Source organism: Sylvia atricapilla, chromosome 2 (genome assembly GCF_009819655.1).
Source record: "Sylvia atricapilla isolate bSylAtr1 chromosome 2, bSylAtr1.pri, whole genome shotgun sequence".
NCBI classification, from domain to species: Eukaryota; Metazoa; Chordata; class Aves; order Passeriformes; family Sylviidae; genus Sylvia; species Sylvia atricapilla.
Genome location: NC_089141.1, coordinates 24,466,912 through 24,491,435, shown reverse-complemented (window position 1 = coordinate 24,491,435; position 24,524 = coordinate 24,466,912). Strand labels below are relative to the sequence as shown.

The 24,524-nt window shown below is 47.2% G+C and overlaps 1 protein-coding gene across 1 annotated transcript; it reads left to right on the top strand.

Moving 5' to 3' along the window:
* Positions 1 to 416: 416 nt before the first annotated feature.
* On the top strand, positions 417 to 24,454 carry HGD (homogentisate 1,2-dioxygenase). The gene is made up of 14 exons (XM_066341013.1): positions 417 to 581; positions 6,150 to 6,221; positions 9,087 to 9,175; positions 10,826 to 10,931; positions 12,878 to 12,937; positions 13,392 to 13,483; positions 14,082 to 14,116; positions 15,243 to 15,322; positions 15,452 to 15,551; positions 17,875 to 17,999; positions 18,571 to 18,675; positions 19,830 to 19,956; positions 23,301 to 23,482; positions 24,097 to 24,454. Exons 1-14 carry the CDS (start codon positions 567 to 569, stop codon positions 24,226 to 24,228), a joined length of 1,320 nt encoding a protein of 439 aa, XP_066197110.1. The 5' UTR covers positions 417 to 566; the 3' UTR covers positions 24,229 to 24,454.
* The last annotated feature ends 70 nt before the right edge of the window (positions 24,455 to 24,524 follow it).

Here is a 24,524-nt window from a genome sequence, read left to right as displayed (position 1 = left end):
AAAATGCTGTGTAATGTTGCCACACAGTGTTTAACAAATATCAGTGCCTTCACCATGATGAAGATGTGATCTCTTCTATCCCCAATGTAACACGGCTCAGAAGAATTAATGAACAAATATTTGTTACACATTTAGCGGGTTGTGTATGAAAATTGCTGGAGGTATGAAAGAAAAAAAAATCAAAGTAGCTTATAAAACAGTTGCAAAATGGCTTTCCGTGGTTCTAAACACCTTGTCCTTTCCCCCTCCCCATGTGTGGGAACTATAACCCTTTTTTTAACATTCTGGGGGGAACAGAGGGGATTAGGAAACTCAGTCCCTCTCATCCCCTGTTTATTCAGATCGATCCTGGGGTTGGCTCTGCAGAGAAGGGCGTTTGGTTAAACACAGACTGGGCTGAGCAAACAGGTTGAAAATTCCCTTGGACTTTCTCACTCCCAGCACTGTCAGCCTGCCTCCAGCCCAGCTCAGTTGATCAGTGAGCAGGCTTTGCTTGGCAGGCTGCTTTGGCCACATACCTGCTCGGGGTTTGTGTCTGCTCCAAGAGGAGGATAACCAGGTGGAGGATGACGGGCCTGCAGGTAAGAGGTCAGGTGCCTGTGACCCACCAGTGCTGGCTGTAGACACCCTTTCTCTGCTAACACTAAGGTTTTGGGCTCTGTTTCATTTTGTTGTGCCCCTCTTTTGTGTGTCAGGGTGTGTTTTTAAAGCTTTCTTGGGATGAAGTATTTTTGCTGTGTTTCTCTATAAGTAAGCGTTTCTCTCCCTCTTCACCTCCTTTGGAAATCATTCTTGCTCAGGACCTCTTCATGGTGGGAGTTGTCCTTTCCCCACCCTCGGCATGCACGCCTCCTCCCATCCTGGCTGCCAGGGGGTGTTTCCCCCTCAGCCTATGAAATGTGGCTGGTAACATCTGCCCAGATGTTGCAACCCTGGCTGCCATCTTCCCCAGCAACCCCGGGGAGCAGCTCCATTCAGGGCTGTTTCTCAGGACCCCTTGCAGGGCACCCAGGACAGCAAGGCTGTGGCCATGCCCTCCTCTCCAAGCCCCAGCAGGGCAGCTTGGCAGGAGCTTTCCCTGCGCCATCTGCCAGAGCACGGGGGAGCTTTGGAAGAAGGGTGTTAGAGGGTGGGTTTGTGGCTCAAGCGTAGGGATGTGAGACTTGCAACTCTGAATCTCACCGCTGTTGTGGGGGGCCAGTTGCCCCAGGGCCATTGGGGTGCATGAGCTGCTGCAGCAGGCAGGAGTAGCAGGGCCTCACCCCAGGACATGATGAGTCTCAAGAGCTAGTGCAGGATCATATTTCTCCCCGGACTTTTGGGATGTCATTGTTACTAAGCCTGTTCTTAGTCCTGGAGATACATATGTGTGCTCTTCAGCACCTTCTGTAATGCTCATTATTTTACACAGTGTTCTTACAGGTCTCATTCACATCTGAGAAACCCTGTCTCCTCAAACAGTAAGATTTCACTGTGCTTCTTCCATGCCTGTCCATGACACTTCCCAGCTCTCACTATCCTCTTTCAGCAGCAGGGCAGCCTTGCCCCTGTACTGTTTCAGATGAGGGTCCAGCTGGTTCATGCCATGGCTGTGACTGCATCTTCCTTATCCATCTTTAACTCACTTCCAGCAGCTCCTAATGCCTTGTTGGCCACTGTGGCTGTGGCTGCAGTGGGTCTGAGTGTGGGTCTGTGCAGAGCTGCCCATGGGAGCAGGCTGCTCTGCCAGCAGCTCCTCTCCAAGACGTCACTTGTGTCCCTACCCCGTCACCACCTCGCCTGCTCCACCTTCTCTTGGCATCTCTCCTCCAAAACTCTTGGCTTACCCTTCCTCTGCACTGCCCTGGCATCCACCCCACTCTTCTGTTGTCCACAGAGGGTCACGTCCCAGCCTAGAGCTGAGCAGGTCCTTTCAGGAAAGGTCTGGCCCTGGACCATCTCCAGCCCTTTTGGAGCAGAGGGATGTCAAAATGTCAGGAGAGGTGGCAGCTTCCTCTGGGAATATTGGACCTGCAGCACCAGGGCAGAGCTGTGGTTTGTGTGCTTGGGCTTCAGCCTGCAAAGAGGCTGTGGAGCCCCACACAGAGGGTGAGACCTGCTCTGCTCATTGCCTCAGATGCTCATAATGTTTCTGCATTTGTGTTAAACACTCCAGTGCTGACTGGACTGAGCTGATAAAAAGTGCCGTGCTTCTTGTCAAGAGAGGAATGTTGTTTCCCTGTGTCCTGCAGCAGGAGCTGAGAGAGAAATATATTATGCAGTGTTTGAAGAAGGGTCTTAATTATTTTGCAGACTATGTGTTCAGACTTCAAATGCATTTTTCCCATGCCTGCTGTCTAATCTGGAGAACAAAAGGTTATGGTTTATAGGTCAGAGCACGACACCCATTGCGAGCACTCTGCTTTACATCCCAGTTATTCCAATCAATGAGCTTTGCTGAATTTTTTATGCTGTGCCGGGCTTTTATCTCTCTCATTTTATTGAAAAACTACAAAACAAAAACCAAAGTGGAGTCAGATGAATTCCTAAGGTCCTGTTGGCATAAAAATCTACAGGATCTTGAACAAAATAACAACAGCAGTTAAATGCAGGACTGAAAACAAAGAGCCACAGAGACTATTTTGTATAACAGAGAAAACAGCTGTTCAATTACAATAGTGCCCATCAACCAACCCAACCTGGAGATATCTATAACTTATCTAGGAACTGTAGAGGCCAGGCAGAGACCTAGGGGGATGTACTCTTGGACTGAAATCATGGTGTCACTTCACAGAGATGGATTGGGATACATTTTCACAGATTTTTCAGCCCAGGAAGGATGCTCTGCTGCTGGGCAGGCAGAAAGAGGTCATTTCCCTTGGCTTAGGGGCACCTTGTGCAACACAAATTGAGAAGTGGGGAGGGTGGAGGTGGGCTCAGAGGGTTGGAAGGGAGAAAAGCCGTGATACCTGGCCCTTTCACTGCTGCTCCCACCCAACCTCTATCAGCAGGGTCCCTGCATGATGCCCCAGAGCCCTGAAGCATGATGATTCCAAGGCATGCAAGGAGCACATGTGGCACAGCTTTTTGGGAGCCCAAATGATGTTTGACACCACCCCTCTATGGGCATGCAGAGGAGAGAAGCCTCTCCGAAGTATGCCACAGGGATGGAGAAAATGAAACAGCAAATAAGAAAAGCCACATCCAATCTCTAGGCAAAAGTCTTGGAGCCTATCACACTCAGGGTGATAAATGACCAGCAAGGCGTCTCCCCTCCAGTGGCCGCAGTCCTGCCAATGTCTTTGTTTCAGCCCTCGATGCAGTTACCTGAGAATTCTATTTTTTTTTTTTTTTTCTTGGCAAGAAAGACTTTATTTGACCAAACAATGATGCAGCAGCTTCTGCTGCCACTCTCGAGGCAGTGGGGCAGTGCCACCCTCTGCAGCCCCCGGTGCAGCCGGGGAAGGCAGCAGCTCTGATCCAGCCCAGGGGAAAAGTGCCCCTGCGTTGCTGCTCTCAGGCAAGGCACGGTGCAGCACCAACGCAGGCACAGAGCAGCTGCTGCCACGAGACGCCTGCTGCTGGGTTGATTCTTTCTTTCTTTCTTTCTTTCTTTCTTTCTTTCTTTCTTTCTTTCTTTCTTTCTTTCTTTCTTTCTTTCTTTCTTTCTTTCTTTCTTCCTTCCTTCCTTCCTTCCTTCCTTCCTTCCTTCCTTCCTTCCTTCCTTCCTTCCTTCCTTCCTTCCTTCCTTCCTTCCTTCCTTCCTTCCTTCCTTCCTTCCTTCCTTCCTTCCTTCCTTCCTTCCTTCCTTCCTTCCTTCCTTCCTTCCTTCCTTCCTTCCTTCCTTCCTTCCTTCCTTCCTTCCTTCCTTCCTTCCTTCCTTCCTTCCTTCCTTCCTTCCTTTCTTCCTTTCTTCCTTTCTTCCTTCCTTTCTTCCTTCCTTCCTTCCTTCCTTCCTTCCTTTCTTCCTTCCTTCCTTCCTTCCTTCCTTCCTTGCTTCCTTCCTTCCTTTCCTTTCTTTCCTTTCTTTCCTTTCTTTCCTTTCTTTCTCTCTCTTCTGCTCGGCAGAGGGACTTTTGGGGATGTGGATGGGCAGTTCAGATGTGCAGGTCGCCAGCTTTTTAGCCTGAAGGGCAAGGGATGGATTTGTCACAGCAAATTTTCCCTTTCCCCCTCACCCCAGCAGTGTGGCACGGGGCTCCCGGGGAGCACACGATGCTTGCCAGGTACACAAACCCTCTAAAGAACCACTGCTTGTCCCCTGCCAGCTCTCCATCAGCATTCAGCAGAGCCTGTCGACACTTGCTGACTATGCCTCCAGAAAATCCGCTTGTTCCCTCTTCGTCCTCTTCCCGCTTTCCTCCCCTTTTCACCAGGGCTGCCCCGAAGGCAAATACTCGGACCACTTTTATGTTCCCGGTAAAGAAGGATGCAGTGTGGCAGTCTCAGTTAATTCTGGAACTGCTGCAGTCCCATCAGATATTGCTGCATTTCCGTTTAAAAGAAGGGAGGGGGGGAACGGGGCGGGGGGAAATGCTCCAATACAATACAATTGCCAAGGCTGCTTAGGTGACCTACTGCTTTGCATATCAATATGCTTCTTGCAGAACCCAGCGGAGAGCAGCTCCCAGCAATGTATATTCATTTGCAAGAGGAGAGAAATATCCTCCCTGAACCGATGGAAACGGGGATGTTTTCAGGTTCAGGCTGAGCAGGGCTTTCAGCCATCCTGGGCCCCCTGGGAATGGTCTTCTCTTACAGGTCGCTGAAAGGAGCCTGAGGAAAATACATGATTTCTCAGGAGGTTTCAGGCTTGCTCTCTGAGTCTCTGCTACACTGGAAAAAATATAAGGTGGCTGCAAATTGGCCAAGGTTGAGCATCCCTGGGGGGAATAATCCAGGCACTGTAATACTATATATAAAATAAACCAGGTGTAGAGGCTTCATCAGTCCACTTTAATCTCAGATTTGTGCCTCAGGGGGGATCCTGAATGATCCCAGCTCCTGCCAGGGCTGCTCAGTGCTGGTCATAGCGAGGATGTGTGACAGCCAAACCTTAGGGCTCCTGGGCTTTGCCATCCTGGCACCACTGTCTGAAGGCTGATGAGCAGCCCTGATATTCTTGCAGTTGTTAGAGGGCAACATTAATATTTAACTCCCTCGCCAGGCCATGGGGCTGAACTGCTGGTCGCTGCCAAAAAACACCTCTGTGTTCACACAGAGTTCAACAGAGCTGCTTTGTGGCTTCCTGTAGCATCTGAAGGGACTGCATTTAGATTTCTGACAGTGCAAAGCTAAGGTCTCTGTTATTCTGCTTCCCTTATGTGTCTCAGGCTTGCTGTGGGGCTTTTCCCAGTGCTGCAAAGTTGGGATCTGCATCCATTCTATCCTGTGGCTTTTAGCCATGCTCAGACCACAGCACCTGTAGGCAGGGCAGGTATGGGAGGATGTGTAGGTCTGCTTCATCCGTGGGTCTCCTGGGAATTCACTGCTCTAGAGACCCAGACAGTCAACCAGTAATGGATTAATTCCTGCTTACAGCTGTGGTGAACAGTTCATGCCCAACAGGACAATGCTTATTTAGGGCAGACCAGTGACACAGTTTAAGTTGGCTTTGTTTCCCTTCCTCCCTCATCCCATCTATAGCCTGACCTTTTCTTTGCGCATGGGGATTTATCACAAGGCATGTCAACCAAATGATTCCCAGTTTCATTCCCTGAGAATCTGAGGACCCAGGCAGTCTCCAGATTTTGGAACACCCATGATTGAAGCAAAGTCACATTGAACATGAATGGTGCTGACACACATCCCTGACATTGGTGCACAGTTCTTTCTATCTGTCACCCTCTTGTCCTTGAGACTGACAGTTTATGTGATACTTGGGTTACTTCACAAGAGCCTTAATGGAGCAGAATGTGGTCAAAATGGACATGCAGACTGAGGAGAGCAATTCCTGTCTGTGCTTCCCAGTCCACCACATGGTTAGCTAACGAAGCAAATCCAAGGAGCTGTGAAAATGATGTGTGGCAACATGCAACCATATCACTTGAGAAAGTCTTAATGCATACAAAGAGCCTGGAAAAATGCATGGGGAAGCAATGGGTGGGTTGTTTGGAGAGGTTTTGATTGTGTTTTCAAAACAGTGATGAGCTGTGTGGTTTATTTTACAGTACATGTCAGGATTTGGAAATGAACATGTTTCTGAGGATCCACGCTGTCCAGGAGCTTTACCGGAGGGACAGGTACTGAGGGTTTTTTAATGCTTTATCAAAATGCACTCTTAAGTGAATATCTAATCTCTTGGCTTCTTTTCATCTTAACATGTTTCCTTTCTCTCTGCCACCATGAAAATCTCCAGAAACCTTCTTTATACAAGACTGGAATAATAAGATGCTGGCAGGAGTCAGAACTAAAGATTTCCATTCATACTTTCTATTTTTAAGTTATTTCTGAGCTTCCAAGTTTCACCTTGGATGTTGAGGCTTGCCTAAATTACCTCTGCTCAGCAACAGGGTTTTTTTTCCTAAAGGAGTCTGCAATACAAGTGGCTCACCACACTGAGAAGGAAGCCACCAGCTCTGGACTAAACCAGAGCAGAAGTTTGAAGATTGGCAGAGAGAGATGCTCATGCAGGAGAGGCAGATTTCACAACTTCTGCAGGAATGGGGTTCAATGAAGCTTACATACGAGTCTTTGGCAGGGGAGAAGCCTCTTTGGAGGGAGGGGACATGAATGCCTGCAGTAATAAGGTGACAGATGAATTTTTAAAACTAACTTTTGAACATGTTGGATGAAAATAAATTACGTGTTTTAAGGAAAAGAATCACAACCTACGTGGTGCCATCCTCTTGGTGCCCAGAGGTGAGAATGAAACCCTGGAGAATTAAACCTCTCTCAACTCCTTTTGTGCTGGTCTCCTCTACACCAGCACACACTCTGAGGCTGCCTGTGGCTTCCCTTGAATCTTCTGTAATCCTTTGGACTTGGATGGCAGCACATCTCCTGTGAAAACAGTCTTAGAGGGTTGGGGTTGTTCAGCTTGGAGAAGAGAATGCTCCAGGGAGGCTTCATAGAACCTTTCAATACCTAAATATCCAGATACCCCTGCAGGACAAGGGGTCTGCAGGGGACTTCTCACAAGGGCATGTAGTGAATAGGACAAGACAGAATGGCTTTAAACCAAAAGAAGGCAGGTTTAGATTAGACACTAAGAAGAAATTCTTTACTATGAGAATGGTGGAACACTACCCCAGATTGCCCAGAGAAGCTGTGGATAGCCCATCCCTGGAAATGTTCTAGGTCGGGTTGGATGGCTTTAAACAACCTGTTCAAGTGGGAAGTGACCCTGTCCATGGCAGGGAGGTTGGAACTAGATAGTCTTTAGGGTGCCTTCCAATCCAAATCATTCCAGGATTCAATGACTTGGTGCTTAGCCAATTACATCCCTTGGTGCTCCTCTTCCCCATCTATACAAAGAGGCCAGTAGAATTAAGGTCAAATGGAGACTTTTTCAGCTTTTGGTTTTCCTGAGTTTTCTGGATCCCCCCAGTTTTGATACTTTACATGTTGTGTGCCAGTGAGGACACTAAGACACAGCACAGGGACACATTAAATGCACATGTCCCCTTGGTCTGCATGGCAGCCCACAATGTGCTCACAAGAAAGAAACTGCTGTGCTGATTCAGGCTGATAGTTTGGCCAGTGCAGTGTCTTGTTACTGAGGCTGGCTAGATAAAATGTAAGATAGAAGCACCTAAAAACTGGAAGATCAGTAGTGGTGGCTGCTGGTTCTAAAAAGGCAGTGGGATGTGGTGGGTGTGCTCTTTGAAGATTTCCACAGCAGCACCACTTTCCAGAGCAGATTCCTCCAGCTCCTGGCTAAGGTGCTCTCATCTGGACAGAGTGTGGACTCTGTATCAAAAGAGTTAATAGAAAAATCTGAAAACAAGTTAGACAGAAAAGATTTCAGTCCCAGGAATGGATCCTTTCTCCAATGCAGTATTTATAAGACTGGCATCTGCAGTAGTGCTGGCTAAGATAAAAATTCCAAGGGTTATTGATCCCCCTGCCTCACTGCATACACGTACTGACAAGATGGAGCTGGAGGGCTGGAAGGTACACACACTCAGAGAGCTTTAGCTCTCCCCTCTGCCCACCTCTCAGGGCAGGGTTTGATACCATATGGATGGCTGGTCTGCTCAGCAGCAGGACACAGGATGCTATGGTAGACCTTGCAGGAAGGAGATGGGATAGCAAATGGTGTATGACACCCACTGGGGTGTTTCCTGCAGTTTTTGGATGTCTTTGCTTCTTGCTGATCTCAAATAAATAGATGGTGGCCTACTTAGATCAAAATGCTTAGTTTCTGTTCTCTGAAAAGGAGGAATCTGTCCTCCAGTTATGAACTCATAAGGGTTGCTAAAACCTGTGCTAGCTGTACCCACGGCTCTGCAGAGGGGGAAGTGGCCCCTTTGTACTCCAAAGGAGGACTCTCACTGTGCAGAAACCCTGCAGGAAAGCAAAGGCTCCTACACAGCTCACTGATGCTTTTGGGCAGCAAGCAGCGCTGTCAGGAGGAAGCAGTACGACACCAAAACGCCTGCTCTGGGCACTAGTTCCATAGGCAGAGGGCAGGAGGAGAAGGGGGAATTCAGTGCTTTCAGCTTCTGCAAGTCTTTATTAGCCTTCTGGAAAGCCAGCCAGACAATGCTCTGGGGTAACCCCTCTGAACACTTGGTCTGAGAAAAGTTTGTGCTCAATACCAGTCTGCTTTTCAGTCTGCATTCACGGGGAATTATTTCCTTCTCGCTGATACTCCTGTTTCTGACCCTGCGCAGCACTGCCCCTTGCAGCTTACTCTATTGCTGCCTCAGTAGCTGTGCTGACTCCTTAGGACACTTTTGTGGCATGTGGGAATGGTGTTTGGGGTCTGGCTGCCTCAGAGGAGCAAGAACACACAAGTACTCGAGCTGAAGCACAGCCTCAGGAGAGCACAGCACCCTACAGCATCAGAGTGCTGGGTGCCCAGGTCAGTGCCCTGCTGGAGGCTTCAGAGCCAAGTTCCATGCCACTGCCTCTCACTCCTATTTCCTTCTCCTCCCACCCAGAACAACCCTCAAGTGTGCCCGTACGGCCTGTACGCGGAGCAGCTCTCGGGCTCTGCCTTCACCTGCCCCCGGCCCACCAACAAGCGCAGGTACCGGGACCCCTGGCTCTGGGAGGGGGATGTGGCACTTGGGGCGAGCACTGGGGAGCAGCGGAGAGGCTGCCTCAGGGCTTTCTGCAAGCCTGGAAGGGTAAAACACCTCTGCTGTGCTCTGGGAGAGGGACAAGGACAGAAGACCATGGGAGACGGAGAGAAAAGGCTTTGGCGGGGTGAGTGGGTTAAGAAAATGCTGAGAAAGGACGGATTGGGGTGGGAAAGAAAGTAGCTTTCTGAGCAAGATGAGGAAGGGGGTGATATTCACAGGGATCCCATGGTCCTGAATGGGTTATGTGTGCTGTGTGAAACAACCTCAGGGTTTCAGGCCTGATACTTCTATGGAAGGACCACCCCTGCCCACTGGCACTGGTAAGCACCTGATGATGGACAGTGTCAAAGCCAAGCCTCTGAGAAAGATTCTTTCCTCCTAAGGGATGTTCCTGTACACTGGTTGGGGCCACTGAGCTTTTAGCTCAGTCTGTTCCCATTTTGGGGCTGCTCAGGGCCTCAGAAAAGTGCCAGGCACCCAGCATGATCTTTAACACCTCAGCAGTGCTGGGAACAGCTTGTTCCAGCCAGCAGCAAGCTTCCCAGAGCTCTGTCCCGGTTGTCATGCTCCAGCCATAACTAGATTGCAGAAGATGGGTTTCTCTTTTTGCTTTTCCCACTGTGGCTCTTCTGTCCCTTTTGCTGCTTGCTCTAATGAAAGGCAAATGCATCATCTGAGATGCCTCTGCTCTCCAGGCTGGTGCCAGCTCTCAGTGTGCGTGGGAAAGGGATGAATCATTGTTTGCTGCACGAAGTTGTCCTTGATGGAATTTTTCCAGCTCTCAAGAGAGAGTTCCCTCCTCCCCTCTCCCACTTGCCCAAACTGCAACCACCACTGTTAACACATCCAAAGCTTGGTTGCCCTGCCTAGCTCAGGCTTTTCTGATCACCTCTGCTCACCCGACTGAAAGCCCAGCTTCAGGTTTGGCTGCACCATGCAGGGTGTGTGGCAGCGCTGGCAGGGCCCACAGCAGGCAGCAAGGAGGGACAGCAGTGGTCCCAGGCAGTGACAGAGGCATGGGGGACCCCCTACAGCAGCAGAAAGCACCACATAGAACTCTGGGCTTTGCTGCATGGGCATGGCCAACCAAGCATAGGATGCTACTTTTTGTAATGCATCCAAATTCAGATACAGGTTGTCTCCAGAGAGCTCCTCTGTTTTTCCCATTGGATACTGATCATCCCTGTCTTGTCTGAACTGCTTTATATCTGTGTTTAAACAAGCTTCTTTTTCCAGCTGTGAGATTGCTGTATTTCAGCAACAGAAAAAGCTGTATCTTTATTTTATATATGCATATGTGTGAATGTAGGCATAAGTAATTACACATAAATACACATATAGACATTTACCTGTATAAATCAGGCCATGTTTGTATTTAGAGCCTATAATAAAAGCCATCTCTCTGGAAACCTCTGGCTGTGAGCTGTTGTTTGCTATGTAATTTTAATATTAATATTATTAGTTTGGTATTTAATAAACCTTTTGTTCCAGTTGCCACCCATGTAAATGTTATTCTAGAAGCTCAGTCAGCCAGCAGCTACCCAGAGGGTTTAACCTCTTCCCCAGGCTAATCCAGGTGTTTTTCTTTCTTGTAGCTGGCTGTATCGAATCCTACCTTCAGTCTGCCACAAACCCTTCAAACCTCTCGAGGAAGGCCACCTGACACACGACTGGGATGAAATTGAGCCTGACCCCAACCAGGTAACCATGCTGGGAGGAGCCCTGGTCCAGCCAGGAGGACAGTCAAATATCAAATTAATCAGAAGTGCAAAGGCACTGAGTTGCAAGAGGTCTGAGGGGAGCCATGGGTTCCTGGGGGTCTGACCAATTCAGAAGCAGGGTCTTGTCCGCCACCTCTTCATTTTTCCTCACCATGGAAAGACAGCCCTCGATGCTTGTATCTTCCTATCTTGACAGATCCTTGTGCTGCTTCCCAGCACGGCTACCATTCCACAGGGTTAGACCTGTGCTACCTGGCAAATCCCCTGGGGGCTCCTGTTGGCCACCTTTTAATCTGCTCTCTCTTCTCCTTCAGTGTCCCACATCAAATTCTCACAGCCCAGCTCAGCCAGCAGAGCAGCTGCATGTCTCTGCCATCCATCCTCTCCTTCCCTGTGCTTTTGGAGAGGCTACTGGCTGCCAGCCCATTTCTCTGCAGCCCTCGTGGGAAATCTCGCTTCATTCTGGAGAGACACACAGAGAGATGGCATTTGTCTTCCTCTCTTACAGCCTTGCCACTGTCTTTAATCATGATTTCTCCCCTGCCAGCCCCAGAACATTTGGTTTTGCTAATCTGTTGCCATTCTCCTCTCAACATCATCTCACGGTCATTGGTTTTCACTTCTCTCAGGTTTTGCCCTTTGATGCATCATGATTAGCTAATTCCCAGCCTCCCGGCAGCCTCACCATTTGTCTAAATAATTTCCCAGATCTGCTGGAATATGTTTTCCAGCCATTGACCAAGAAGCAGTGACAGGCTCATATTTACATGCCTTTGGTGCTCCTTCCCAGATGAAGCTTCAATGACTTCTGTTATCACCTCATCCATTCTTGATGCCCTTCTGCACCCTACATCTACCTTTATGATTATTTATGATTACAGTAATTCCAAGATGCCCAGCTCCCAGGCATGTGAAACCATTTAAGCGTAGTACCTTTTTTGTCTAAGGAGACAGCAGCAAATCTCCTGCTCACTCCCTCTCTTGCCACCAAACCCATAAGAGTTATTTCCTGGCAGGAAGTGGGAGCCACCTTCTTGCTTTCCTTCTTATCCTCTCTGAAGCAGAGCCAGAGACAAGGTTCAGTTTGTTGGACAACACCTATTCTTCCCCGCAAAGCTTTGTGTTTCACCCAGGCACTTAAGGAGCTTCAGCAATCCTCATCCATCTAAAAAAGTGGCCATATGGAGGCACCTTATGCAAAGCCAATTGAAGTCAATGGGAAAAATGACACTTTAAAATTACCCAAGGACAATGGCAGAATTGTAAAAGACACAGATGACAAAACTGAAAAGGAGTCAAACATGATAAAAAAACATGGGGTGGCATCTGAGCAAGAAATGCTGAAACAGAAGAAAGCTCTCATGACTGGAGCAGAGATGACAAAGTGAAGCTATGATTGAGAGGCAGGGAGAAAACAAATACCAATAACAAATATCTCACAGAAAAAACAAACAAACAAACAAAAAAAAATCCAAACAAAATTATTAAAAAAACCCAACTAAACCAAAAAGCCCCAGACAAACATAAACTGTGGAACTTCTTGTGAGAGGATGCAGGTGGATTCAAATCCAACAAATATTTTGGGCTCCTCTGGCACCTTCTGTCTGAGGACTTATCTATTGAGGTAGATTTAAAATAGGATTTCTTTAACCTTTGCACTACACAGGCCTGCCAACTACTTTACAAAAATATGATTAAAAAATTTAAAAGCCCACCCCCCCAAAAAAATCCCCACAAAAACAAACAACCTCCCCCCTACTTGTAAACCAGATTATAAAGGCAACGAGGAAATAGAGGAAAGAAGAGAGAGCTACCTCAGCAAGGAGAAGCAGGGGGAGGACAGGGGTCCACTTTCTTTTTGAATTTCCACCATTTGTGTTCTGATCACTGACACCTCTTTCTTGTTTTTTGTTTGCTGCGATCTAGCTGCGATGGAAACCTTTTGAGATTCCAAAAGCCCCTCAGAATAAGATGGACTTTGTGAGCGTAAGTTGGGGAACCCGGGCATCTGGGCATCCTCCATCTGTTTCCCCTCAGGACATGGCAGAGCACAGAAGATGCTCAGAATTGGGGTAATACTGGCAGTTTTGAAACCACTGGGCTTGCAGAGCATCTATGGGAGGAGAGATGATTGCAGATTTCAAGCAACTGTCAGTGGGTTTGATTTTCTTCACCGACTTTCACAGAGCTCTTTAAAAAAAAAGCCCCAGCCCTCGGTTTTCCCCAGACCCTTGGCTGGAAAACACTAGCTTACATGGATTTTAAGAAACTCTTATTATATTAAAGAGAATCCAACAACTTGACAAAAGGCCACACAGAAAAAGGCTGGGAAGTGAGAGAGGAGGTGAGAGCCAGCAAGAAGGTGGGGTGAGGGGAGGAAAGAGGGCTGCCCCTGCTCCCTGCCTTCTGCTCATTCCTGGTGCTTTGGGTTTGGCTGTAGGGACTGCACACCTTGTGCGGCGCCGGTGAGCCCAGAGGACGCAATGGCATCGCCGTCCATATTTTTGTCTGCAACACCTCCATGATCGACAGGTCAGTGCCTGCTTGTGCTGGTGGCTCAGGCTGCTCCAGGCTGGCTGGCTGTCTGCCACCAACCTGAGTCTGGCTCCCAGCATCCCTGTACATCCTGTGCTCCTGTGTGCATGGTAAGCATGTTCTCCGTGTCCACAGCAGGCTGTGCTCTGTAGTCAAACACTGGAGGAGTGGGTGAGGAACCACCAAGAGAATTAGGGAGCTGGACATGGGGGTGCAGCAAGAGGAGATGTGTTGGATTTAGGTCCTCTAGCTGCTCCTCAGAATTCAACACACATGCAGCAGATGTTGCTGCTCCCTGCAGTGGCTCAGAGGGGAAATCAGCCCCACTCCCCAGCTTACAATACCTGATGTGCCCATGAGTACAAAGGCAGGGACCTGGCAGAGGTCAGAGGACATCCTGCTTCCAGGCTGGGCCATTTTCTTAAGAGCTTGATGGTCCTTGTGGGTCCCTTCCAACTCAGAATATTCTGTGGAATTGTGAAACTCTGCCATGTCTGTCTCCCAGCTCAAAACTCCCCAGCTGTTGCTGTGGTGTACACAAATGCATGGGGCTTATATATAGCACCTTAACCTTACTGTTTTCCTTTTTCTTTAGATGCCTTTATAATTCGGATGGCGACTTCCTGATTGGTGAGTTGATCCTTTGGCTTCTTTTTTCCTCCAGGTGGTTCTACCTGGGGTACCACCTGCCTGCCTCGTTGTTCTTCCAGAGCCTGGGGCTCTACAGCCAAGATTTGGAGGAGAGAGTTGGCTTCACCCCCCATGCCATGCAGATTTGATGGTCTGGCACCAGCTTGGCTGCTGGGCGAGTTGCACTACTGCTGTGCCAGACCTCAACTCTTTGAGCAGTGACCCAGCTTCCTTGCCATGTTGCTCAGGGATCATTTCCTACTGCTCCCCAGACTGGTATTAGACACGCCACAGGCAGAGGTTTTCTGGTAATCATAAACCTCAGGATTTCTGAACAGCTTATAGTTAGATGTCTTTGTTGCTTTAGCCCAAGATTATTTGGCACAGCAGCTTAGCTCCCGTGCTGTGCCAGCCTCAGGCAACCAGACTGCCACAGTGAGGGTGGAGGTTGACACATAAAGTCCATACACCCTGAAAAATATTCTGAGTGGTATCAGAAGTCACATATTTGCTTTTATCTTTCTTGAGTAAGGAACAGGAATGCCTTCGGGACACCAACAGGAACATTTGTCCCATCCAATAGCTATTAAGTTGTTCTCACTCACCTCCCTCACTACTGTGAAGTAAAAGTGCCAGGGCAGGTTTTGTAAATCTGCTAGTTTTTCAAGTCAAAATGTGATCTCTCCTGTGCCAGGACAATCATGGAAAACAATACAAGTGTTAGCAGAGTTTTGCTTCTACCCTCAGGAAGCAGTTATTCCCAGACATCTCACACTGCCACAGTCATGACAAAAATGGGTACATGCACTGTTTCATATGAAGATTGTGAGACAAAGAAGTATGGACCCAAATGTATCAAATCCCATTTATCAGTACTGTGGTGCAAACCTTACACCAAGGGGCCATGAAGCTTTGGCTCATACAAGTACCTTCTGTGACGTGGGGATGATGGGGCTGGTCAGGAGGCTTCACTCCCATGCAGGTGTCTCTGCTGCAAGAGTTCCTGTGTAGCTGTGTCAGAAAGGGCCCATTGCTCTTTCTCGGAGCCTGGATGCTCTGACAGGGACAGAGAAGGTGGCAATCATCACACTACTTCAGCTGCTCTGACTGCATTTTTTTTCCACAGTGCCCCAGCAAGGAAAACTGCTCATCACAACTGAGTTTGGGAAGATGCTAGTGGAGCCCAATGAAATCTGTGTCATCCAGGTAAGGGCTGAATGCACCTTGCCTGTGGCTCAGAGTCAGATGTTGGAACAAGCCAACTCCTGCACTCAGCTGCTCATGGTTTGTCAGCAGAGTCCTGGGAGGATCCTAGTATCTTTCTTTATTTTCCAGCAAGGAATGCGTTTCAGTGTGGAGGTGTTTGGAGAGACCAGAGGCTACATCCTGGAGGTGTATGGGGCACACTTTGAGCTGCCTGACCTAGGACCCATTGGTAATGATCTCCTGTTAAACCTACAGTGAATTTCATTAAGAACAGGCATGAATTGCAAGCCAAAATCCATCACATCCTCCCATGCACGTGCTCCCTCACAAAGATGTTTTCCATTCCAGCACTGTTATTCCCCAGAAGAGAAAGCATCTGCCCAAAAAATTGTGACAGACCAGTTGTCCAGAGATTCCCCTGGCACTGAAGGGACCACTTATCCCCCACCCTCTTTTCTACTATTTGCTTTTCAGTTCTGGTCAGTGTGTCCCCATCTGCTGGCTCTGAACATGTTCCTACCAAAAGAAACCAAAAAGACCATCACCACTGATGTCTCATACTTACAGATACAGCATAATCTGGAGTGATAGGAGAGAATTTTCCTGGTAAAAGGAAGGGCAGGTTTCAGAGGCAACTGAAAATGAGATATTCCTGAAGGCTCATTTTAGATTTAATCAAGTGTTTTTTTCCCCCCTACTTCTGTTAACAGAGGAACCTTGGAGTGCTTTAGTGTTAGAAACTGCTTCCTCTGGAGAATTAGAAACCAATAAAATGAGCAGCACAAGACTTGGATCAGCAACACATTCACATCTCCGTGTGGTGCTGCCAGGGAGGATCTGCTTTCCCTGAGTGCAGAGGGAAAGCACTCATAAATCACAGATCCCCTGTGCCAGATGCCTTTTGCTCTGTGCAGAGTCACAGATCATGAAGGCACAGCCTCTTGCTGCCATGTCAAAGATATTGTGAGGGGACACAGCATCCGAAGGCCTGCTGCTCACATCATGATGCCCCAGTCGGCTTTCTGGCAGTGCTCAGCTCAGGTTATGTCACCTTCCTTATCCTTTGGGTACTTGCCTCCAAATTTATCTTGCTGAGAAAAACACCTCCTGGTTACTGCTACTAAGATTGTCTCAGGGAAGGGAAGTGAAACTCTTCTTGTAACAGCTAAAATACCTATAACACCAGTACCAACAATTCTCCACTTTCAGACTGGTGTTTCAGGGTTGGTTGCTTTAAGTTGGATTGGGGTTTTTTTTTTTTCCCCACTAGATATTTTTAGCTCTCAATATGATCTAAAGGACTGGTCATGCTTCAAGCAAATTAGCTGATATTATCAATCAGTAACAAGCTTGGTGTGGCACATCTGCATTCAAGGGCATCTGTATATCATGGCCATGGTGAAAGTGAAGCTTGTCCTTCTTTCAGTGGAGAACCAACCCAATCTGCAGCTGTTCAATGGAACCCCATTTGTGCATCTTCTCTCTATGACATCCTGGGCACATCATTTTCCACATGGAGCCTACAGTGATTTTTCAACAGCTCACCTTTTAGCCAGCTGCAGATTTCTGCCATTCCCCACTTATCCTACCCTGTGCCTGCTCTACTAGATTATTGATATGGTCGCCCAGCCTGTTTGTAATAAGTTTTCCCATTAGCTGCTTTTTCAGACACAGTTAGACTTTCTTTGGGATTTTGGTTTGGAAGGGGTTTTTGTCTCCAGAAGGCAGAAATCTATTATAAGGCTTACTTTCTGGAGAAAAGAGAAAGAGTGCACTTGCCTTGTAAACCTTTTCAGGAGGTGGTAATTATAAGAGCTCCTCTTCACCACCTACCCGCCTTCTCCTCAGAGACCAAGATCTTTTGTATTTCTGCCTTACTTTATTTTAACTTCACTTTTCACTAGGAAAAAAGTGACAGCTGGAGAAAAGCAGTGACTGTTAAACCTTAGCAGCAGGTAGTAATGTCTGCATTTTTATCCAAGAAATTCAAAACCACTTTGTAACAATAATACTAACGAGGAGAAGAATGCTCCAGCACCCATATGGTGCTTTGCACTTTGAAAATGCACCCTTCACATTAAGCAACCCCTCAGTATGCCCTGGGTCTGTAGGTATCACTCTTTTATTGCTCTCTTTGTTAGCATTCAGAAATGTATTTGGCCCCCTTGTGACATGCCTTGTAGCTTCTGCATGGCTAAGCATCCTGTCAGCAGGATGCCCAGGAACAGAGAGAAATTCATCCTCCATTTTTCACTTAATTCCTGGTTGTTACATGCCTCTAATAGAGGATGACGTACTAAACTTATTCAGAAGGCAACTAGTGAAGGCCTGTCTTAGTCACAAAGGGAGTATGGACTTGAATGCTAGGATGAATTACAATTACCTACTCATAGGAGCAGGAGAAGTACATGACTATTTCAGGTTTCATGGTGGGCCAAAACCAGTTGGGTCATTCATAACACAGAGTGGCACCCACAAAGCCAGGAAATTGCACCAGCCTCTCACTTCACTAGCAGATTGCCCAAAGAGCTTTGTCATGTCTCCTTTCCCAGGAGCCAATGGCCTGGCCAACCCACGTGACTTCTTGGTGCCCGTGGCGTGGTACGAAGACCGCCAAGTGCCAGGAGGCTACACGGTGATCAGCAAGTACCAGGGCAAGCTGTTTGCAGCTCAGCAGGTGAGGATGCCCTGGGAGAACAGGTAACACTGAAGTGCAGTGACTGCCAGGGCATGGCCTGGGATATGCAGCTTAGTAGCATGGATGTTGTCTCCTGAAATCCTGCTCCCTATGTGGAGTAGAACTGAGCCCTTGTCTTTTTGGGTCATTCATTTTCCCAGCTGAGGATCCTCAGTCGGGAAAAAAAGTGTTTGTGAAGACTGGGTTGTCCAAAAACACAACAGTGGTCTATGTTTCCAAGTGTTTATAGTGACAAAGTAGAAATGAGGTGCTGGTGCTACTGTGACAATCCAGAGCTGCCATACCAGAGAGCTGTTCCAGCAGTCCAAACACTGCCTGAGCACTCAAAAGCTCTTAGAGACCAAACCCCAGAGGGAAGGCTGAGGCTCACCAAGCAGAAATGCTGAGGAAAAACCTCATCCTCACAACACTGGTCTGTGCTTAAAGAGCTGGCAGTGTACCTCTAACCAGTACTAAACCCACTTTTCACTTGGGAAAGAGCAGCATCTTGCACATGTGTAGCACATTGGAAGGCTGTATGTGGTAATCCTGGGTCTCTTTGCTTTGCTAGGATCACTCCCCCTACAATGTTGTAGCTTGGCATGGGAACTACACACCATACAAATACCACCTGGGAAAATTCATGGTCATTAATGCTGTTGCTTTTGACCACGCGGTAAGTTCTGGAACTGGGCAAGGCAAAGCAAAATTTTGTGCTGCTGTGCCATCCAAACCCACCCTGAGCTCCAGGGACTCTGTGCCTCTTAAAAAAATATGTTTTGCTCTAAGAAACAGTGTGAAATTTTTTGTGCTGCTTTCCCTGGGTCCAAACCAAGGTTTCATAGGAGAAGATGTCCTCCTTTGTGGTTCAAAGACATAACTGGAGGTTGATCAGCTTCTCAGACAGCCCTGTGCAGCTTAGCACAGAATTTCTGTTCCCTGGAGGAGGAATGAATACTGATGCCAATATACACTGTGCAACTCAGCAAAAACACCGTTGCTTCAAATTCTTGCCTTGATTTATTTCTTGCTATTGGACAGACTCCTTCCTCTGGTTCCTCTGAGTCCAGCACTGAATTTCATTTCGAAGAGCTGGCAGCTTTCATTGTAATAATTTCACATTTCATGGAAAATAACTAAAGCCAAAACTAATGTGAGCAACTCATCTAAAAAGGAAACCAGTCCAGTGGGAGAGGTGCCCACAGCAATTTAAGTGGGTGTGCAAGGGAGACTGGAGCGTTTCTAGTGAGAAAACCAAGAGAAAGTGTCGTTTAAAACTCCACAAAAATCTGCCAGGAGAAGGACAGGTTTGGGGTCAAAGGCCCAGAAAATAATTTTACTGGACTGGAGATTTCAACAAGCCACTGTTTCTCTGCAAATTCTTCTCCATTTGTAAACTAACAGAGCCATGAGGCTAAATGCCTCTAGCAGGATGTTCCTGTCCTCTGTAACTGGCTAAGGAAAAGGTGTGGTTTTGTGGTAGGAGTGTTGGAAACTGCTTCTGGAATTGCAGTAACTCATCCTGCAGTGCTGTCCACCCTCCTCTACTATGCTGCCAGCTACAAGGGCCAGGATGGGGAAGGATCATCAAAGCTCCTCAAAGGAAGAACCATGGAGACCCACTTCTTGTACCCCCTGTACAAGCATGGAATTGGGATGCTGAGTGCTGTCCCCCAGAGTCCTAAATCTCATCCACGCTACCAGGTGCAGGTGACAAAGGAGTTTAGGCAAGGGAGAGGTTGTATCAGTCAGGTTTACCACCCAGGTGACCTGAGCAGACAGCTCTGAGCCCTGCTCTGTTTCATGCTTTTTCACATTGCTTTTTTCCAGGATCCTTCCATCTTCACTGTCCTGACAGCCAAGACGACCCGTGCTGGAGTGGCACTCGCTGACTTTGTCATATTCCCCCCGCGATGGGGGGTAGCAAACAACACCTTCCGTCCACCTTACTACCACCGTAAGTCTGCACTTCATTGGTTGTGCTCAAATCCAGGGCTGCAGAAAAGAAAAAAGTCTCCATTTATTTGAGAGCATGTGCAGGGAAGCAGCAGTCTGGTTTGTTGTCCTTGGCTCAGTTAGTCAGCTTCTTGGAGTCAGTCAGTCCTCCCTGGAAATAGGACAAATCCAAGGATGTTCCTATTTAAAGCATCTCATGAAAACTCAGAGATGATGGGCTCATTGCTTCTGCATAGATGGATGTGTCTGTAGCCGAGGGGCTCCCACAGAGCCTGGGTGCATATTGAACTTGGCACTGTACAAATGAGTCAGATATTGTCCTGTAACCCAGCCATGAATCACTTAATATCTCATTAGAGTACATAGATTAAGAACAGGAGAAAGGGAAATATCATATTAGAAGCAGTGAGAAGCACAGAGGGGTACAGAGCTGGCACCTGTATGGTGAGATCAGAGTTATAGCAAAGAAGGGAATTGGCTCTCCTCAGTCCCTCCTTCACCACGTGCACAGTGATGGAGGTACTGCTCACATTTAAGAGGCCAGTGATGAGGAATTGGCTTCTCAGGCAGGGAGTTGGTTGATATTTTTTGGATTTGGTTGCCATCTGCTGAGCTGGTTTCTTTTTGGCAGTTTTTTGGAATTGTCTTGGCAAAGGATGGGCAACGTATGACATTGAATAGATGCAAGAAATGCAGTTCCTGACATGGGACTGCCCTTCCAGTGACAGGATGAGACACCCTACTCTGTGAGATTGAGGGGGAAAGCTTGGCTATCCTGCACCCCTTACATCAACAGCTAAGAGGCTCCATCTCAGAAGCTATTAAGTGACCATGCTGTGGTCACTTTGAAGTGCTGAGAGGCTTTCTGCACACTTACTAACCACAGTTTAACAGCCAGTTCCTTCTGCTACTTAGATTATTTCCAAGCACCTTGGAGGCCAGCAGAACTAGTGGCACTTGCAAGCATAGCAGGAAGCTCTGCAGTCATCTGAGTAAATCCCACAGGCAAAGTCCTGCCCTGTCATTCTGCTTTCATTTGCAATAATGAGGGTGACATGAAAACACATCTCTTGACTAGCTGGGATAGTGCCAAGACACGTTTTCTAGACCCTAAGAGGTAAGACACACTGCTGGTTAGTTACAATGAAGTTGCTGCTCATCAGCAGAGCAGTGCTAAGTTTACACAAATGCATTGTGAGCCATAACATACATGAAGTTGTTCAGCCTTGCCTTGTCTGTGCTAAAAGACAGAATGAACTCTCCTTCTCTTGTCCATGTTGTGATGATCTAAGAGTACCCATGAGGACAGCTGCCATAGCTACTCACTTGACCACAGCACCTCAGCCATAAGCTTGAGCACTAAATTCATGATGAGCAGGTTGGTTGTCTGCTCTACCCCAGCCATGGAGGGAAAGAGCTTGGGTGAGTAAGGCAGACATTGTGATAGTCAACTATCAAGATACTGCACATTAATTACTTCTGAAATTAGTGCTGTGATGAGAATCATGTTGCATTAAGAGAGGTATAGCAGGACTGAGCAACTCTGGGGTAGAAGTACCATATTGATTTCAACATGTTCAGTTCTGCTGAACTTGCTTCTCTCCAAGTATTTCACAAGAGGCTTATTTTGCTTGCCAGAAATGCTTTGTTGCTTCCTCTCCTCAGGTGCAGTGGAAAGCCTGTGTTCAGAGAATTTTGATGCACTCAAGAGTTATGGTTTTCATATTTCAATAACTTTGTACCAAGTATAGCAACAGTGTTTCAAAAATATTCCTCTTGGACACCATAACAATTTCACATACAAAGAGGCTATGCAGCTTGTAAATACTGACTTCTCCAGGCTACATTTACATGCTTAGAGGCTGTGAATTACTCCTAAGTACTTCTGAACTTAGACTGAAAATCTCTGATACACTTTTTATACCATAGGCATATAGTCATTCTGTCTGAGAGAGTGCTTACGTGATTCTCATTATGGTGGGTGCTTAATACCTACTGGCCACTAAAAGATTTTTACTTCACAAAGTCCTGCTTGTAGACAACACTGTTTAACTAATGGGAAGGGATGCACACCTAAGTTGTTTGGGTTCACACATGAAATTTACAAGCGAAAAAGAGACTGGACTCTGCTCATTTCCTAAGTGCCATGCTGGTTTCCTACTTATCTGCTCAGTCTTCCTATGAGATATTAAAATTCCTGTTGCAGACAAATTGGCTATCCAGCTCTCAGGATCTGTACTGCAGTTTAAATGTGCCAAGTGCAGTACATGAGTAGGTTCAATGAAAAGCTTGTAACTATCCAGTCTTACATGAGACACTGACAACTTGGAGTGAAAATTAATGAATGTTTGCATATATATATAGGCCAACCCTGCTTTGAGCTAAATTAGTTTTGCTGTTAAACATTTCAGACTCTGGATTGTACTTAACAAAGACTGAACTAGTGGTTAAAAAGGGCTATATATAAAACAGCTACAGAAGCATGTCCTGGTTTTGTCAAAACTAACTGCTGAGCAGAAAGTTGCCATATTGTTTAGTCACATTAGGTGTAGGAAAGCTGAAAGCTTGGACCACAGATGTTAAAGTACTTTCCTTACAGGGAGCATAACTCAGCAAGTACTGAATGATTAGATGTACCATCCTTGCCTAAGTCAGCAGTATGTTACTCTAGTGGTTTCAGAGGGTCTACTGAAAGCATTCTTCCTCAGGGAAGGACAGAATTTGGCTCCTTGTCTTTGGGCATACAGTGGCTGTAGACAAATAGGCAGATAATGCAGGAATTAGAGGCATAAGGTAATGAAGTGCCTGACTGGACTAGAGGTGGTAGAATCATATCAAAATAACTTCCTGCTTGTAACCTGGGACAGCAGAGCAAGCTCTCTCATAAGACCGTTGATCAGGTATGTTGTATCTGTAATACAGAGATGATTATACAGAACTTCCTTTTTAATGCTTCACAATCCTAATCCCAGTCTGTAAAACCAAGTTACACCATGCAGTCCATATGCAGGTGTATTACTAACACAGCTCAAGATGACAGAAAAAGCACAGGTCTACCAACATAATTTAGGGATTGATGGAACCACCTTCATTAAGGTGATTTCTAATGAACGTCCTTCAGCAGGGAGCTGAGTTTCGGAATCCAGGTAATAAAATCCTCTACAACTTTACAAGCATCGCCTGTAGGATCCCTGATATCCCCTAGCATGATACCCTCTCTAGAAACTTCCACTCTGACCTCTGCTTGGCCCAGCTTAACTCATGGGTTTCAAGGAGCTCACACAGCCTGTCTGTGATCCCTCCCAACCACCCTTCTTTGCAAACTCTTCTCTTTGCCTCCTGCAGGGAACTGTATGAGCGAGTTCATGGGGCTCATCAAAGGCCACTATGAAGCAAAGGAGGAAGGTTTCCAGCCGGGAGGTGGCAGCTTGCACAGCATGATGACCCCTCACGGGCCAGATGCCGACTGCTTCGAGAAGGCGAGCAAAGCCAAATTGGAGCCAGAGCGGGTTGCAGACGGGACCATGGTAAGGAGCAAAGGGAGCTCCTAAGAGCTGGAGTATAGCATGGCATAGTCCATCCAGCACACTTTTAAACTAAAGCCTAACTACTGTCACTTCTTGCTGGCAAGTTGGAAAAGTACTTGGTCCCAACTGCCGCAGCATTCAGCTCCCTCACCGATGAGCACTGCTCAGCTCCCAGGAGCTCCCCTGGAGACATCCGATGTTAGGCAGCTTTGATCCTCTGCCCACGTAAACTGCTGCCTGAGCAGGGCATTTACTTCTGTGCCCATAGGCCAAGACAAAAATTTCATTTTTGTCTTGGCCTATGGGCACAGAAGTAAATGCCCTGGCTGTCCTCCTGTCTCTACCCCCTAAAATCTAATGATGATCATCAACAGACTTTGAACAACCTGGCTTTCCTGGGCAGGCAGGGAGTCCAAAGTCACTCCTGAGACTTGACTAATTCCAGCATTGCATTGCCAGATCTGAAGAGCATTCTCCCTGAGTTCATCAGGCTGAAGACAGAACTTGGAAATACTTGCAAACATATGCAAATCCTTTTTGTGGTAGAGCAGACACTTTGCTTGGATTTAAATTTTTCCTCTTTTACCCTAACCTACTTTTCCTCTTCCCAACAGGCCTTCATGTTTGAATCATCCCTCAGCCTTGCCGTCACCAAATGGGGCCTCCAGACCTCAAATCGCCTAGACAAAAACTACTACAAGTGCTGGGAACCTCTGAAAATCCATTTCAACCCTAAATGCAAGTAAAGGGAAGTGCCTGCTGGATGCAACATGAGTGAAGGCAGGGAAATCCAGCATACCTACATGTGATGGCACAGTCAACTCGGGCAGTGCAGAATGCTCCAGCACAGAATGGCACTTCCACCAGCCATGAAAACAATCATCCCTAAGTAAACGTGGGAAATGCAGTAAAACCCATCAACATTCTTAACTTTCAAGAATCCAATTAAAGCTTTCCTGGTGGCATGTTGAAGTACTTGTGTGACTCTCCCCATGTGTAGCTGGTGTGAAAGCTGTGCCTTGTGTGAACACGAGGTGACAGC